The sequence below is a fragment of the Hesperophylax consimilis genome, chromosome 7 (genome assembly GCF_061612785.1).
Source record: "Hesperophylax consimilis isolate HC1 chromosome 7, BYU_Hcon_1.0, whole genome shotgun sequence".
Taxonomy (NCBI): Eukaryota; Metazoa; Arthropoda; class Insecta; order Trichoptera; family Limnephilidae; genus Hesperophylax; species Hesperophylax consimilis.
This window is the reverse complement of record NC_142842.1, coordinates 36,962,969-36,980,876: the sequence shown is the minus strand read 5'-3', so window position 1 is coordinate 36,980,876 and position 17,908 is coordinate 36,962,969. Positions and strand designations below refer to the sequence as shown.

Genomic DNA, 17,908 nt, shown 5'->3' with positions numbered 1-17,908 from the left:
TCTTTCGAACGACCCTGTAGCATATAAGTACGAACAATGTACACGGATAATTAAATATCACTAACCTTTGTTTTTTCTGAAAATATATCTCCCACGTACGTTTTTGATGTCGTAATTTGTGCTATCTAATAAAACTTTTTTCCAAGGGTATTTTCCTCCTCATTTTTAAGCGAGGAATTTCTTTAAAATGTTATCAAGTAGACTGGCGTGGAATAGACATCCGCTCGCCGCCCTGTCGCAGCGGAGAGTGATAAAATTTCGGCTTGCGCCGGGATAATCATAAACAATGAACAAACAACAAACGCGAATCGAAATTAATTACTATTATATACTGAATATATTTTTTGGTCATAAATTATTTTTAATGTTTCAATAATGTCTTGGTAAATTATTTTTCTAAAAAAATCTGAACTATACCAATTTGTAAGACCATAAATAAATAGTCCAATTGAGGGATTTTCGTCACAAAACGCGTGCTCGGATTTATTTATTAGTAATTTTATTTGAAATAAAAACAAAATTCTTATACATACATATGATAGATAATTTATTGATTGTTTATACTGTATTATTATATGATTTGAAATATTTGTTGTATAATACAACTTCACCTTTGAAAATGCAACAAATCTGCGCATCGTCCAACGGTAACACTTTATTATGATATGAAAATAATATTATTTTTCAAAATTTTACATCTTACTTTACAAGATAAAATAACGATCTTTCGAAATCAATTTGTGTTTTTTTCTAGAAAAGTGTCCATACGTCTAAAAGTGGCCTCAAAAATGCCAAATTTCAGGTCAAGTCTACCTATTTCGCCTTAACGCATATTTTTTTATTGGTTGATATCTGTATTTATGCAAGATTTTTCGTGAACTAAATTCAATCTGGATATTGTCTTGGATAAATATATTTATATTTTTTTAACTTGTAGGATGAATATGTGCAACATATTCATCCTACAAGTTTAGGATTAACATTTTTATAATTTTTAGGATAACTTAATGAGTAAAACCTCAAATTTTAATATTTGAACATAGAATGCAATATTAACGACTCTCAAACGATAATATTCAACAAAAAAAATCAGGAAAAAGATTCATTCAAACACTTCAGTCAAAGGATGCATAATATCTAAAAATATAAAGCTAATATTCCTAAAAACACAAATAAAATAACACAAAGAGAAGCAAGAGACACAAGATACACAAGAAACGAAGAAAAGAAAGAGACACAGGAGACACAAGAAACAAAAAACACAAGATACACTATAGACACAAATGAAACAAGAGACACTAAAAACACAAGAGGCACAAGAGACAAAAGAGACACAAGAGAAATAAGAGCCATAAGAGACACAAGACACACGAGACACAAAGAGAGACGTAAAATATAACTAGCCCAAAAAAGGTCCCATATTCTTGCGCAATAACAGTTTTTTCTGAAAATGTTTAAACTATCGATGAAAATATCTACCAAAGCACACTTTCTTATTATATAGCAGTAACATTTGTGTCAGGGGTCTAAAATGAGCGATATTATTATTTTTTATTTATTTTTCGGAATAACTATATTGAGTAAAACCTCAAATTGTAATATTTAATTATTGAAGACCATATTAGCGATTTCTAAACGAAAATCTGAAACAGAAAAATCAGAAAAGGATACGGTCCATCTAGGACTCGAAGAGTATAATTAGATATTATTATTACAAATTTTTTTATGTGTCGATATTTATCGTTGGATTCGATTTGGTATTGTATTAAAAAGTAGTGTTTATTTGTTTCAGTTCACTCCCTCCCAAACCTGACCGTGCTGTCGCTATCCGGATGCAGCAAGGTGACTGACGAGGGCGTGGAACTGGTAGCGGAGAATCTGCCCCGCCTGCGTGCGCTGGACCTCAGCTGGTGCCCGCGCATCACGGACGCCGCTCTGGAGTACATCGCCTGCGACCTCAACCAGCTGGAAGAACTGACCCTGGACAGGTAGGACCCATTCTTAATACCACTCACTCTCTAGTCAAGCTACTATCAAACCAATGATGACAGACTGGTGGCAGAAGTCAGTCTCCAATACACTCAGACCAGCCATATGGTCATATTTAACAAAAAACAAGAGAGGCCCAAGAAGGCTTCCTTGTAATTTACGATCGTTGGCAACACCGTGGCTGTTGTTTGAGCCAATTTTATGATAGTATGTTTAATTGTTGAAATTTGCTGTTACTATTTTATCTAAGAACATCGTTGTTAAACCTCTCAACTCTCAGTTTGTCAGATTGGTTGATAATAACGACTGTAACTATGTATAGATAATTATTTCAATTCTAACCTTGCCTCAACTAACCCAAAATGGTATGTTTACCGAACTCTACTTCGTAAATTAAAGAGGGGATTATATTCTAAGCTCGGTTTGATCTGGGTGGATCCTAGAGTATAATTAGTGGTTCCGTTTATTGAGCGTCTCCCTATGGTGAATCTACATAAAATATAATAAATGTAACATGTTTCGTGACAATCGAATGCTTTCATTGTTCTTAAAATACTAAAACAATATTTAACACTGCGCTCAACCTCACAGCAATAACGACAAAAGATACACATCAGGCACAGTCCCTTCATAATAATAATAATATAGTCTAGATTCCTCGTGTTCTGTACTTAACCCTTGGAGAAGCATTAGATTTAAAACTTAATTTAAAATTATTTTAATATACAAACATAATTAATTAATTAATTTTTAAAAATAGAATAGACAAAAAGCGACATCTCTTGTCAATTTCGCATAGTATTTTCTCTGCAGGTGAATGATAACCAAATTGCGGTCACCTGTTACATCTGTTCAGTAGATTCATCCTAGACATGATATTTCGTCAAAAGAGGTCTATTTAAGATAAAAATAATTAAAATATATATTTTTTGACAAAATAAAATGTCACAAATTCGACACTGTGTGTTACGATGAATGTGCTGATTCATCTCTATCATTAATAATTTTTCTCTCTTGTGAGCTGGTTATAACCTTTTCGAGTGCAAATGCAAAGTGATTGCTGATTGCTGCCTGAAACCGAAGCTGATGACAAAAATAGAAGACCTCCATTTGTGAATGCCATTCTTGGGTGAGTTTTTCTGTTCATTTGTATTTTGGTGACTGGTTTGTTATTTTTCTCCCTGCAGAGATAGTTTATTAATCCACAATATATTTTCATAGGGAAATATTATATTCCCTGGATGATCTGTGCTATCTACAAGCCAGATCATCATCCAACCCTTCAAGCTATTTTGTTCGCTTTTGGGAACAACTCATATGGTCTAACAGAAATCGTTGTGTCTTCTTTTTTTTTTTTTTAAACTTCCGATTTAGTTGTCCGGGTTAAGTCTTCCCCAAAGGAAAAACTTAACCCTTCCACTCACTTTTCCACAAATGATCAGCTAGTCAATCAACACTATGTAAGTGCATTATATAAGTAAAATAAATACAAAACAATACAAGAACAACAACACGTCAAATCACCAGATATCAAATGGGAAAAAAAATTCACCGTCTCCAGATATTTTCATATCAGAGGGTTCGGCTCGGTAGAACTTCTAACAGGGCCTATAAATCCTACTGATCCCTCAACATAAATATTTAAAAAATCTTTTGTTATCCTACATGTATTCAAAATGACCGACTTTTGCATCTTTATATATAAATTTTTTGATAGATCTAATACGCCTAAATTTTTAATTAGAGAGCTAGGTATAATGCCAGTAGCCGAAATAACGAATGGTAATATTTTTATAGTCTGAGAATGCCAAATTCTTTTTATTTCATTTCCTAAATCTGTGTATTTTCTTATTTTGTCACTAACAGATTTTTGAATATTACAGGAATTTGGAATAGCAACATCAATGATATAAGTTATTTTTTTAATTTTGTCATGTAAAACTATATCGGGTCTATTATGACTAATCGCTCGGTCTGTTAGTATAGTTTTATCATAATATATTTTATAAAATTCGTTTTCTAAAAATGAATTTGGTTCGTATTCATAATATGGTACTACATTACGGCAGTCAATCAAGTTATGTTTAATTACCAAATTTTGGTGAATTATTTTTAAAACTTGATTGTGCCTAAATGTATACTCGGACGGTGCTAATATAGAACATCCCGATATAATATGTTCTATAGTTTCCGGAAAAGCCAAACATTTTCTACACAAATCATCAATTTGATTTGTATCTTTGATTATATGCTTTCTATAATTTTTAGTATTAATGACTCTATCCTGAATTGCAAGCATAAATCCTTCTATTTCTGCGCTCAACTCTCCAATACTCAACCATTTGTTTGACTTAATTTTGTCAACATACGTTTGGTTGAGATAATTGAAGTGTTTTGCGTGTAAAATTTTATTTGACCAGGAATCTAATAATTCCTGGTTGGGATTTATAAAAATGTTGGCATTCTCATCGTATAAATTTAAAGGTGTAATATTTCTATCTGCCTTGCAAATTATTTTGTGCATTTCTGAGCTATGAGCTTTCCTATGGAAAAAAGTTCTTAGCATTTCTACCTGATTATGTTTCAAAGAAGTTATTTTGACTATACCTCTACCTCCTAAATTTCTAGGTAAATTAACTCGTTCTATAGCTGAATTTGGATGGTGGCAATTAAACTTTGTTAGCGTAGTTCTAATTAATCTTTCTAAGTTATCTAAATCTGTATTAGACCATTTAATTATGCCAAATGAGTACGTTAATAGAGGTATTGCCCAAGTATTTATTGCTTTTACTAAATTTTTAGCAGATAGATTGCATTTTAAAATTTTCCTTATCCTAGTTTGAAATTTAATCCTAATATCATTTTTAATACTACTATGGTCTAATCTATTTGATTGTGGGTATCCTAAATACTTATAAACCTCATCCCTTTTCATACTAGTAATTTGGAAATTTCTAAATATACTCTCGTCCCCATCTACAATTTTGCCTTTCTCTATATGGATCGTTCTACATTTATCTAAACCAAATGTCATTTTGATATCATCTGAAAAGTTTTTAACTACCTCGATCATTTTCTCTAAATTTTGTTCAGAATTCGAAAATAATTTTATATCATCCATAAATAATAAATGCGAAATTGTACTACTCTCCCTTGTATTACCCTTAACTTTTATTCCAAACTTGCTTTTAATTAACATTTTAGATAGAGGATTCAATGCTAAGCAAAACCAAAGAGGACTCAATGAGTCTCCTTGAAAAATCCCTCTTTTAATTGAAATGCCCGGTATTACTATTTTCTTACCTTTTAAATTGATAAGTAAATTGGTATTCCAAAAGGACATAATATTTTCCAAAAAGCTAATAATAATGGGGTTAATTTTATATATTTTTAATATTTTGATCAGCCACGAGTGCGGGACACTATCGAAAGCCTTTTGGTAGTCTATATAGCAAGTATGTAAATTACGTTTTCGAGTTTGAATCTGTTTTAGAATTACAGAATCGATAACTAATTGTTCTTTACATCCCATATGTTTTCTGCGACAACCTTTTTGTTGTTCAGATAAAATATTTTTTTCATCTAAATGAGTATATATTAAATCTGTTAAACAAGAGGTTAAAATTTTGTATATTGTCGGTAAACATGTAATGGGTCTGTACTGAGAAGGATTATTAATATTTTCGCTTTTGGGTAACATATAAGTAATACCCTTAGTTAGAAAATTTGGAAAATTTTGAGGTTGACTGACAAATTTTGAAATTTTATTATTATTATTATTTATTGGATAATTTTTATAGCGCCGCTTTTGTGAGATATCACCTCAGGGGCGCTTTACAGTTGATGCAGGTATTACAGAAAATATAAATATTACAAAAATAGAGTCAAGTTAAGTTAAGTAAAATGAAGTATAGGAACAGGTGACACGAAAATAGAAGATAGAGACTCTGCAGCAAGAATCTTTAAGCTTTACTGTTATGGGGAGAAATAAACAGTGTTAGGAAGAGAAAACAACACATTTTATATTCATATCTAGAAGTTAACCATAGAAGAATTATAGTGTGCACATTTGTGATTCATGATTTTTGTATTAATTATTTTTTATACAAAACGACAAAATCACAAGATTGCGTTAACTTTTGAAATACACTACTCTAACAAAATAAGTTTGATTTTATATATTTTTTCGTTATCACTAATTTTAGTTTGGTTTAGTAAAGTGAACCCTTTTTTTAAGTTTCCAAAAAAAATCTTTATTTCTAATAATACATTCTGAAAGCGTTTTTCTTCACCTTTCAAAAACCGTTTTTAGATTTCGGATATGTTTAGAAATATTGAATTTATTTTAATTTCATTACAAATCGTAAATACTCCGACCTTTTAACAGCATATGCCTGAGGCCTGATTAGTTAAAATATTCTCTTTTGGTTAAATTTATGAGAAAGAAAAGCATTTGATATACCACCAGATTTAATTTGTGAGAAAGAGAAGCATTCCATATAACACCAGATTTAATTTAAGCTTCAAAATTAAAGCAAAACGCGCTCCAATTGAAACAGTTTGCGGTTAGAATTTTTACAATGGAAAATAATAAAATTTTACGATGTCTTAAAATAGATGAAGCTTCAATTGTAAACTCAATGACGAAATGGTTTCTCTCTCGGTGATCGTGGGCCATTATATTAGCAAAGTGGGAATTTGCTACGCGTTATTGATTTAAACCGCGTTCAGTTTAATTGCTCAACCATTTCACAGAACGGACAAATTTAATATAATAAGTTCGAGATTTATTTCACTGACTTGTTCTACTTCCGTATTTGCCGTTGTGTTCAACAACCTTTTTCAGTATTTTCTGTTGACAAATCGAAAACGTAAATCATGTCGGTTTCAACTGGGTTAACGGAACAAATCTCAAGGAATAAAATATATCTGCCGTAGCTTTTCGTTTCTCCAAGCTTTTAATCCTATATTTTATTACTGCTTTTAAGCTCTCAAATATTTTGAAAAATAATATCAGCTGCATAGGTAACATGTTGCCTTTATATTGTAATATCAGCTACGTAGGTTGACATGTTGCCTTTATATTGTAATATCAAATACGTAGGTTAACACGTTGCCTTTATATTGTGATATCAAATACGTAGGTTAACACGTTGCATTTAAATTGTAATATCAGCTACATAGGTTACATATTGCCTGTATATTGTATTATCAGATACATAGGTAACATGTTTCCTTTATATAGTAATATCAGCTACATAGGCAACATGTTGCCTTTATATTGTAATATCAGCTACATAGGTCACATGTTGCCTTAATATTGTAAATGTTAAATGAATTTTTGATCTTCTATAAAAATATTGAGAATGTACGAGTAATCCATAATTCTACGAAAAAAAAAGTTCACCATGGTTTTACATTGTATTTTCAAAACTGTATAACTATTTTATCGTCATTGGTTCCTTTGGCGCCGGTGCATAAACCAGAAACACGCCAAACGCGCAGCCAACATTTGTATACGGCTGACCTTTATCATATGATAACGGGAGGTTTCTTCGACTCATGATTGAATTCAACAGCTCGGTTTTCGATCTTTATAAGACCCATGTTCTCTCCTTTTGCTCCTCAAAATGATCCTCCATATAACACCCCCATAGATGACATGGAAAACTCAAAAAAAAAAGTTTAAAAATGTCGTAGTTTGTGCAATATTTTACGTGAGTTCGTTGGGAAGTGTAGATTGCGTTGAAAGCATGATCCTTTGTCGGCGAGGGGCTTTATTCCCTTGTACCAGTAAATCCTCCATGGAGTCTGTTACAATTTAATAACTTAATCAGGTAGAACTTTGCCGGTAATATCACATGCTGGAGTTGTTCGACTGTGAAGGCAGAAGGCCACTCTCTACTGGGGATGAAATCTGCTGAATAGACACAATTTCAAAAGCCAAACGAACTTACTTTCTGTAGATTACATTTAGTATTTTATTCGAAGAATGAGTTGTCTATTGAATCTTTGACTTTTGAAATAGATAAAGGCAGAATATGAGTTCAAAGACATTATGTCTTAAATCACGCGCGTTTGCAAAGGAGTAATGCAAAATTATGTATTTTTGGTTTGAAAATTTGATTGCTTCGAAATATTAAGGGTGATTTAATTAAATTTTTCTTGTAGAACACATCTTGGCTTTTGCTTTAATCGAGTCCTGTGAAAATACATTAAAGTTCAACTGTGAACCCTTTTCTGGTTGGTTTTACTGTAAAATGTGACAAATTAAATTCTTTAGATTGTGACGGAAACATTTTAATATTTGTGCCTGAACTTCAAAAAATAAAATAAAACAATTTATTTTTTGTATAATTCAAAACAGACAGATGGCGCGGGAACCTGTCGCCATCTACGTAAAGTGTGTGATTTTACCCGATTTCGGATGTTACACTCCGGGGTACATTGCCTTAAGTTTAACACCCAACCGGTATGCTCTTTGGAAAAATCAAAAATATCTACTTACATAACATAAACTTACAGTTACAAAAATCATGATAAAATTTTTATTCATTTGATAAACAACCGTAAATATGAAAATATTGTATATTTTATGTCAGTATGTATATATATAATATAGGTCATTGGAAGATACGTACACTGCTGATGGCCGGCATAGTCCAGTGGTAACGCATTGGACTGCCATTCCGAAGGTCGCGGGTTCGAACCCGGCGTGCGCAAATAAATTTTATTTGATTAATAATTTGTGTTATTTCACAATTAATTAATTAAAATAATATATAGTATATTCGCGGCACGTTCCAGAGTGGAAGATACTACCAGTATCGCCCTAGTGTAAGACCACCATTCAGAATTGAAACGTTGCTCCAAATGGCTTTAGCCGTGTTTAGTGACTAGATCTGAATAGCCAGGTACTTCCCCACCTTCCTCTTTCCCTTCCCCACTTACCTTCAGCCTCACAACATCCCCCAATTGGGGATGCCATAGTCTCACTGGCTCCAGACGGGAGCAGTTGGGACTCTTGTGAGGTATTCACTATAAAAAAAAAAACTGCTTACACATCCAAATAGGCTTGTTTATCTGTTGTATAAACTTGAAATTTCTCATGGAATTTGGGAATATTTCGCAGTTATTTTTAATGTGTTATATATTTCTTCTTTATAAAGATCTCCCTAAAATAAATACCATTTTTAGAAACTAGATAAGATTACCATTTAGATATATGTACTTGAAATATACTTTTATATTCATAAATTGGAATATTTTAATTTCAAACATAAAGAAAGTGGAAAAAACACGTGTATTTACTCCAATGCCGGAAAATTGTAGAGAATGTGAATTTTTCAAACATTCCTTATTTAGGGAATCAGCAAGAAAATTGTCATCTCACTTTTCAACTCGTTTATATAATAAAAATTTCAGTTAATAATTCCAACAGAATGACAACAAAAAATGAGATTTTGAATTCATTGTCAGCGCTATATAAATCTTTAAAGTTGATTTCTATTATTTATATTTACCTTCTATTAAAAAAACATCACTTTATAGAATTCGTGTTAAATTCACGCGGTAACAACCAATTGAAAAATACAGTAAATCTGTACCAACTCGAATCCAGACTTTTACATTCTTTATACAATGTGTGACAGTTAATGTGTTTAACGGTTGTGAAGTGATTTGTTTTTAGAGAGGCTGTTTTTTTTGTACTACTGAAAATTATGCTATAAAATACGGCCAAACATTATTATAATATTATGTAAATTCACTGTGTTACTAACTCAAAACACAACATTTTTAAATTTACCCGGATATTTTCCGATTGATGTTGCGAAATATCAAATTAATTTGCAGTAAATCAAATAAGAATTTACAACAAGTATTTTGATTTATAGTCGCACGCGGGCGTGTGTAATTGTAGATTTATTTTTTGTTGTGGCGCTGGAAATATCTAAATAATTATCCATTTTACTACTACTTACACTAACTATATGGAAGAACCACAGTCTCTCGTGTCTAGGATGAATGTAAAAGTAAGTCTTATTTCATTGTGTGTAAAAAGTGAAGTACGAAATCATTGTGCAATATAGTTTTGAATGTTTATTACTTGGAGCAGGTGGAGACGTTTGGGTATTTAGAAAGTATCTTTACAAGAGATGGGAAGGCTGACAGAGGTATTGAAAGAAGGGTAAATGCAGGTAACTTTATTAATAGAGGACTGAACGCGGTTGGCGCTAGCAAAAAAACTGTCCATAGATGCGAAGCTAGCAGTCTACAATAGAGTGCTGGTACCTACCCTAATGTATGGCAGTGAGGCATGAAACTGGCAGAGCAAGGACGAAAGAAGACTTAATGCTGTGGAACCTGAAATCCTTGAGGCATATGTGTGGTAAATGATGTACGATCGTATGAAAAAAGGTGAAAATGGAATGTTAGGTTAAGAAAGGGACGCTCAGATGGTTTGGGCATATAGAGCGAATGAACGAAGAAAGGAGTGTAAAGAGAATATATGACGCAAAATTGAATGGTAGAAGGGGACGCCCAAATAAAACATGGCACGATGTCAAGAGGCAGAATAATAGAAGAGTATTATATAATGTGTGATACGATGTATGAATGTGAACGAGGTAAGGAGTGTGTGCCAAGACCGGGTTTTTTTGCGGTCCTTCCTCTCTGCCTACCCCTGAGGGGAAACAATGTGATTGTACTGGACACCTACGCCAGTGACATTAAATGTGTGTGACTTTAAATGCCGGTTTCCTCTGGGGGTACCTTGGGTAAGGATTTGAAAAGAAACACAACTTGCGAATGTCGTCGGACAACTGACTGGTTGGGCCAGTTGTTTGCGTATTTATTGGGTTCGAATTCAACAATTTCTACACGTGTTAATGTGGAGCAATTATTCTCAAATCTAAACATATACTGAGGTCCCACGGTTTGTCGTGCGAGTAATTCATCCTTGAACTGGCGATATGACACGTGTACGGTGCCTTAAATTCTTAGCAAGATGATTCATCGTGAGAGATAAGCCTCAAAGGATTCTTCATCGTAAAATGTGTGATATCAGAATATTCATTTTCTTAATTATTTAATAATTATTAGGTACATCCATCTGCTGTCCGGTACAGTGATATTAATAGTAATAACATGGCATTTATATAACGCAGTTTAGTATCATTTCACTTCAAGTGCGCTTAACTATAACAAACTTAAAAACTGTAATTTAGTATTAGTGGTCATGTTCTTAAAATTACAGCTTACCTTACTCAATACAGATCTAAACACTAAATACACTGTTTATTCGAAGTGATGATAAAACTGAGAATAACAATAACAGCAGGACAGAACAAAACAAGAATATTAAAACTAAAAACATAATATAAAACAGGAGGCAGTTTGTCCTCAGAAATGTGAATCTTCTGAGCAGACATTTTAAAAGGTACAAGGAAGCTACCAAACAATTACCTGAAGTTTTAGAATATGGCTTATTACAAAATATCGAAAAGAAGTTAAGATTTATGAATCGTTAGATTTTTTGTTTTAAAAATAATTTTGTTTTTAAAGCCCGTTTAAATTCAGCCAAATTCTGGAGATTAGTAAGAGCTGAGGGAAGTGTATTCCAGATGAACGGGCTTGTTACAAGAAAAAAAAACGATCATAGTATACGGTTCGATTTGACCTAGAAAATTCGATTTCACGATTATTAACATCTAGATCTGCTGACCTTAGAGTGAGCTGTCTATTGCTTAAATTTTGTCGGACACATAGTTCCAATATATAGGCTGGCGCCATTCCTTGCAATGCTTTGAAGGTCATTAAGCAGATCTTAAACTCTATTCTTTCAGAGCATCGAAGCCAGTGAAGGCGATCCCTTCAACAAAAATCATTCTCATTAAAAACTGACCGGATTCTATTGATTTGTTTATGAAGTAGGCCGGCATATGCACTATTGCAATAGTACGAATTTACGAGTGACTTTGCTCCATCAGAAAGAAGGCATCTCTTGATTGATTTTATCTGCCTTAGATGGAAAAAGCCAAAACTCACAGCTTTTTAAATTTGCCATTCAAGAGAAAGATTATCGACTATTGATGTTAGTTAGTTACTTATACTTCTGCATTATATAAATATTTTAAATTTACATCAACCATCGATATACTCAGCGGAGCTCGGTCTACCTAACCACAGTATCTACCGAGTTGACCGAAATCGGAACACCAGCTCCAAATCAAGAGGAGGAGGCGTCCTGATAGCAGTAAATAAAAAAATTTCATCGAAATTATTAAAAAACAAAAACAATGATGTTGAGCAAATTTTTGTAATGTTAAACGATAAATCCAAAAAAACTATCATCGGATGTGTATATATTCCACCAAATTCTAATATAATAATGTATAAAAATCACTGTGAAGATGTCGAGCTACTCAAATCTAACCACCCTAATCACAATATTATAATTTGCGGTGATTATAACCTACCTAATTGTAAATTTAATGATTTGGATTACTTACCATTAACGGCGTGTGAGAGAGAAATCTTAGACATGTCGAACTATTTAGGTCTATTTCAATGTAACAATGTGCTGAATTGTAGTAATCGGACACTTGATTTAATTTTTTCTACTGATGAGGGTATAAAAGTCTATGAGTCAGCCGAATCCTTTGACCCAATTGATAGTCACCACCCTCCACTTACAATACTTGTACCTATTACAATAGAGTGTGACCCTCTAATTAAAAATTGTAGTCGTAATTTCATTAATGCTAATTACCAGGACATTAATCATGCACTTAACAAAGTAAATTGGTCTGTTCTCAAGGAAGGTGATCTCAACGATAGCGTAGAACTATTTTACTCTCAACTGAATAGTATCATTTCCGACACAATTCCTCTAATTCATCATAAAGTACGAAAGTATCCGATATGGTTCAGCAAAGAATTAATTCAGTTAATTGTTATTAAAAAAGAAACACATAAAAAATATAAAGAACACAGAACAATTCCCAACTATACGGCATTCAACAATATTAGAAGAGATTGCAAAAAAATGACAAAAAGATGTTATAAAAATTACATTAATTCGGTTGAGAACACGATACTTCATGATGTAAAATACTTTTGGAAATACACAAAATCAATGAAAAACAATGATGCTGGTATTTCTGGTAATATACGTTACAGACAAAATAGCTCCAGTAAAATTTATGAAATTGTTAACATGTTTGCTGATTACTTTAAGGACGTGTATGAACCTGATATTCCAGATGACTTAATTCCTTACTTCAATTCGGATATAAATTTACACTTATCGCAAATACACATTGATATTGAAGACATTATAGTCTGTATTAAATCACTTGAACCCAAAACGAGCTCGGGACCTGATAAGATTCCTTCCATCTTACTTAAGAATTGTGTCCAAAGTTTATCTGTTCCGCTTAATATACTGTTCAACAAGTCACTCTCCACAGGACACTTTCCACAAATATGGAAACTTAGCTACCTAACTCCTGTATTTAAAAGTGGTGATAAATCCCTTGTTGAAAATTATCGGCCTATCTGTATTCAATCGTCTATACCTAAACTTTTTGAGAAATTGATTCTTAAGAAAATCAGCTTCTTTGTAAACTCTTGTATCGCAACTTGTCAACACGGCTTTATCTCCGGCAGATCAACTTTGACTAACCTAACATTATATGAAAATTTTATTTCCAATGCACTTGCCAACAAACAACAAGTTGATTCTATATATACCGACTTCAGTAAGGCGTTTGATAAGGTCTGTCATAAAATCCTCATTAATAAACTTTTGAAACTCGGCATTAATGGAAACCTTTTATCTTGGTTTAAGAGTTACCTACTTAGGCGTCAGTTAACTGTCTGTATTAATGATCACTTATCCTACATGTTCGAAGCTACCAGTGGCGTACCCCAGGGTTCGCATCTTGGTCCTTTACTTTTTAATTTATTCATTAACGACGTAACAAACATATTCACCCGTGTTCTCATTCTAATGTTCGCTGATGATATGAAGATATATAGAATTATTGACAATATCGAGGACTGTCTAACACTTCAATATAATATTAATAGCTTTTACGATTGGTGTCTTAAAAACAAATTAACTCTTAATGTAAAAAAATGTCAACTTATGAGATTCCACAGAAAAAAAAACCCATTTTTGTTCACCTACTTTCTCAATAATCACACCTTATTATCTGTGGATGAAATAAGAGACCTTGGTATAACATTTGACACTAAATTAACATTCATTAAACACATTAATAATATAACCAGTAAAGCAATGCAAATGTTAGGATTTGTCTTACGGATTTCAAAGGATTTTAAAAATTTAAAAACTGTCAAATTACTTTACACTTCACTTGTTAGAAGCCAACTAGAATTTAACACCACCATTTGGAGTCCTTACTACAGTGTACATGAGAATTCCCTTGAGCGAGTCCAACATAAATTTTTACGTTATATTAATTTTAAATTGGGAATATTCGTCGAAAACATTAATTACCCCTCTCTGTTACAATTATTGGGACTCGATACATTAAAAGAAAGAAGAATTTGTTTTGACCTATTTTATTTATTTAAAATCGTTACCAACCTGTTGAACTCCCCTGAACTTCTTTCGTTAATATGTTTCCATGTACCTAGTCGATCAGTTCGTTTCAAATTACCCTATCATTGCAACAATACAGGATCTAACGCTGAACTCAATTCCATAATAAATCGCCTACATGTACTTGGTAATAAATATGTTTTGGATGAATCTATAAACATTACTAGCTTAACCTCATACAAACACTATTTAATTAAAACTGTATGTCAGCGCTTCTCAGATTGATTATAATCAAATATAGTTTTAAAGTATTAATTTATCCGGGATTTATTGTATATGAATTGTTTATATATATATATATATATATATATATATATATTTATCCCATCTCGTACTATGTTGATCTCGCGCGACGGTACGCCAGGTATATGTTGATCCGTTTGCATTTGTTGATCCACCCCGGATATGTTGATCCATTACCCAAGCTGGCATACATATGTAAATCCCTACAGATCAACTTGTGTCATCGAGATTTAGCTGTAAGCCACGCCCATTTTTCGGTCGCATATACATTTTACACGATTTATTTTGTTGATCTATATATTTCAGACAAACTTGACCGCTTGTATGTGTTGTAACTTGTAACCGCCAATTTCGCGCGCGTTGTGGTACTTTTTAGATTCCGTTAGAACATCCATATTCTATGAAAATGACTCTGTACTTAAAGAGGATAGACTGCCTCACGCGTATTTATATTGAAATGGAACTTTCGCAAACGTCAAATCCATGCTTAAAAAACCTTTTGAACTTGATTAAACAAAAATGTAACTTTAATGCATCATTTACTACGTTTCGTGACTTAGCAGGGGTGCCCGGGTTCATGGGGTGAGATTTGTGTAAGTCATTTTATAAGAGAAGTTTTGAACATTGATTGAATCAAATTTTATCATAATGTATCTTTTACCATCTCTCCCGACGTAAGTTTCTTGTAATGATTAAGTTGAAACAAAGCGTAATATCCATAATATGTGCCTATTAAAATTGCGGCGATTAGATTGGTGAGAATTTAATCTTTCAAATTTTAAATTGAAATTGCTGAAAAATTAATTCCAATTTGTTTTTTACTAAACATGGCTAAAGTCATTTCAAGCACCGATTCCAACCAACGATGTTTTAGTATATGTTCGTCAATCAACAGGAGCCATAATGTCTGTACATCAGAGCCCTCGAGAACTATTACAATTATGTGTACCGCCGCCCCGGGAACCATTTATTAGATAACCAATACCCCTACCATTAGTCACCGCCAACGATTTAGCGAGAAAGTTGTTTATTTTTTGTATTTTTTTACATCGTCTCCACACAGGAGGCCCTAAGGAAAATCGTAACCCTCAAGGCCTATGTCATCTTTGTGAATGCTGTGTTGGGGGTATTTTGAAAGAAAGGAATGAGTGAGTTCTGGGAAGGAAATAGGTATGATGGGTGGGTAGTAATCTGGGGGTCAGTGTGTTCGAGTGATAAACATAAGAATCCAAGTCTCCTACTGCGTTGCAAGGCGATGCGTTGAAAGAGGATTAATCGATCCGGCCCACCACGCATTTGGTAGGCAAGCGCATCCGCCGCCAAGAACCGAACAAACCTCACCCCATAAACCCGGGCACTCCTGCTAAGTCACCAAACATATCAAACTACTTGAGGTGGCTCTCGACTAGCAATCCGAAGGTCGCGGGTTCAAATAAATTTTACTAAAATTAATTTGCACTATTTTACAATTAGTGTTTGGTTATATCTGAATAGCTAGGTACTCTCCCACCTTCCTCCTCGTCATCTCCTTTGAGGTCTCCTTTGAGGATGCCATAGTCTCACTGGCTCCAGACGGGAGCGGTTAGGACTGTATGACTCTGGTGCGGTATTCACACAAGTTTTTATTTGTAAAAAATGAAAAAAGAAATATTGACAATATTACAATCAGATATCATATTTCCTACAAAAAGCTACAGCTTGCTTCGAGAAGTTGAATAAAGTATTTTTAGCACAAACATGGCAGAAGATGAACTAACACGTGCAGTTTATAGTAATACCAACTAAAAGCACTTCAATATATTTTATTTAAATTTTGTAATTCCTTCATGCCTCATATTAGTGTTTCATAAAAAAATACAAATCATATCACACCACATCTTAACCAAAAAGCCGATATGTTTTTATACACAAAAAAGGGTTATTTGGATATTCTCTGTATGAAAACTAATTTCATACAGAGAATTTCATATATTTAATTGTTTTGTCTTTGATAATCAACGGCTATGGAATTCTACGTCTTGCCACCGCGTTTCCCGATACTATTGATTACTAAACACGGCGAAATATTTCAAAATGACTTATTAACGATTCCAGAATGTACTTTATTCATAATTGTTTTAAAAATTTATCTGTTTCTTTAGACATTTTTTTTTATAAAGTGCCTATAAACTTCGTTTTATCACTTATCCACTGGAGCGATTTCTGCCATATTTTGCCAATATTGTGCAATATCTTAGTTTTACCTCTAGGTACACAATAGAGTGGGTACTTATGGAATCTAGAAATATGGGATTATTGATTAAATCTAGGTGGATTCGTTAGCTTTAAACCGCATTTAGTAGTTTATATGGTTTCTGTGTTAATGTTTTTGGGGGATGATTATACCGGTACAATTGACCCCGTATTACAACTAAACTCCAGTTTCTGTGAGTACAGCTCCCAAGTTTTATAAACTCAAGTGCATGTCCGTCCGTAACACTTAGTCAATGTACTTATTTGTTCGTTGTCCTCTCTTTTCTAATGTGAAGTTGCTATTTTAATTTAAAGGAATATATATATACACATTGTTTGGGAATTAAATGACAAAATTGATTTAATATAATAGTATTTGTAACCACCTTGTAGCTGTTTTTTTAGTTCAGCTGATTTCCGGTCATATTGTTTTATAATATTAAATATGGGATGATTTTAAAAGAATCATCTTTAGAGCTATTCGAAACATTCGCAAAAATCAAATCCATAAAAAAATCATAACTTAGCAGGGGTACACTGTTGCGTTTGCTCAGCTACTACGTGGCGGGCCGGATCGAAAGAGACTGGTTGAGGGATACCTTTTGGCCATAAAAATCTAAAATGGCGGCAAAAGGAAATTATTCCATATTCAAATTCGGCGGTATGATTTTTTTATGTGACACCTCTCGATAGAGCGCCCCTATCTTTACACGTTAAATACAGAGAAACTATGTCGCCAACCGGTTGGGCAACGTTATGAGGCGGGTTAAGGTAGGGGCTGTAGGAATGAATTTATTAATGCTGGTCTTAAAT

At 33.1% G+C, this 17,908-nt stretch overlaps 1 protein-coding gene across 1 annotated transcript in view; it reads left to right on the top strand.

Moving 5' to 3' along the window:
* The window catches only part of LOC149422704 (uncharacterized), a 307,515-nt gene that overhangs the window by 157,112 nt on the left and 132,495 nt on the right, over nucleotides 1-17,908 (top strand). The window contains exon 4 of the mRNA XM_089633466.1: nucleotides 1,793-1,988. Within this exon, the coding sequence (XP_089489592.1) occupies nucleotides 1,793-1,988 (196 nt within the window). The remainder of the gene's footprint in view (nucleotides 1-1,792; nucleotides 1,989-17,908) is intronic.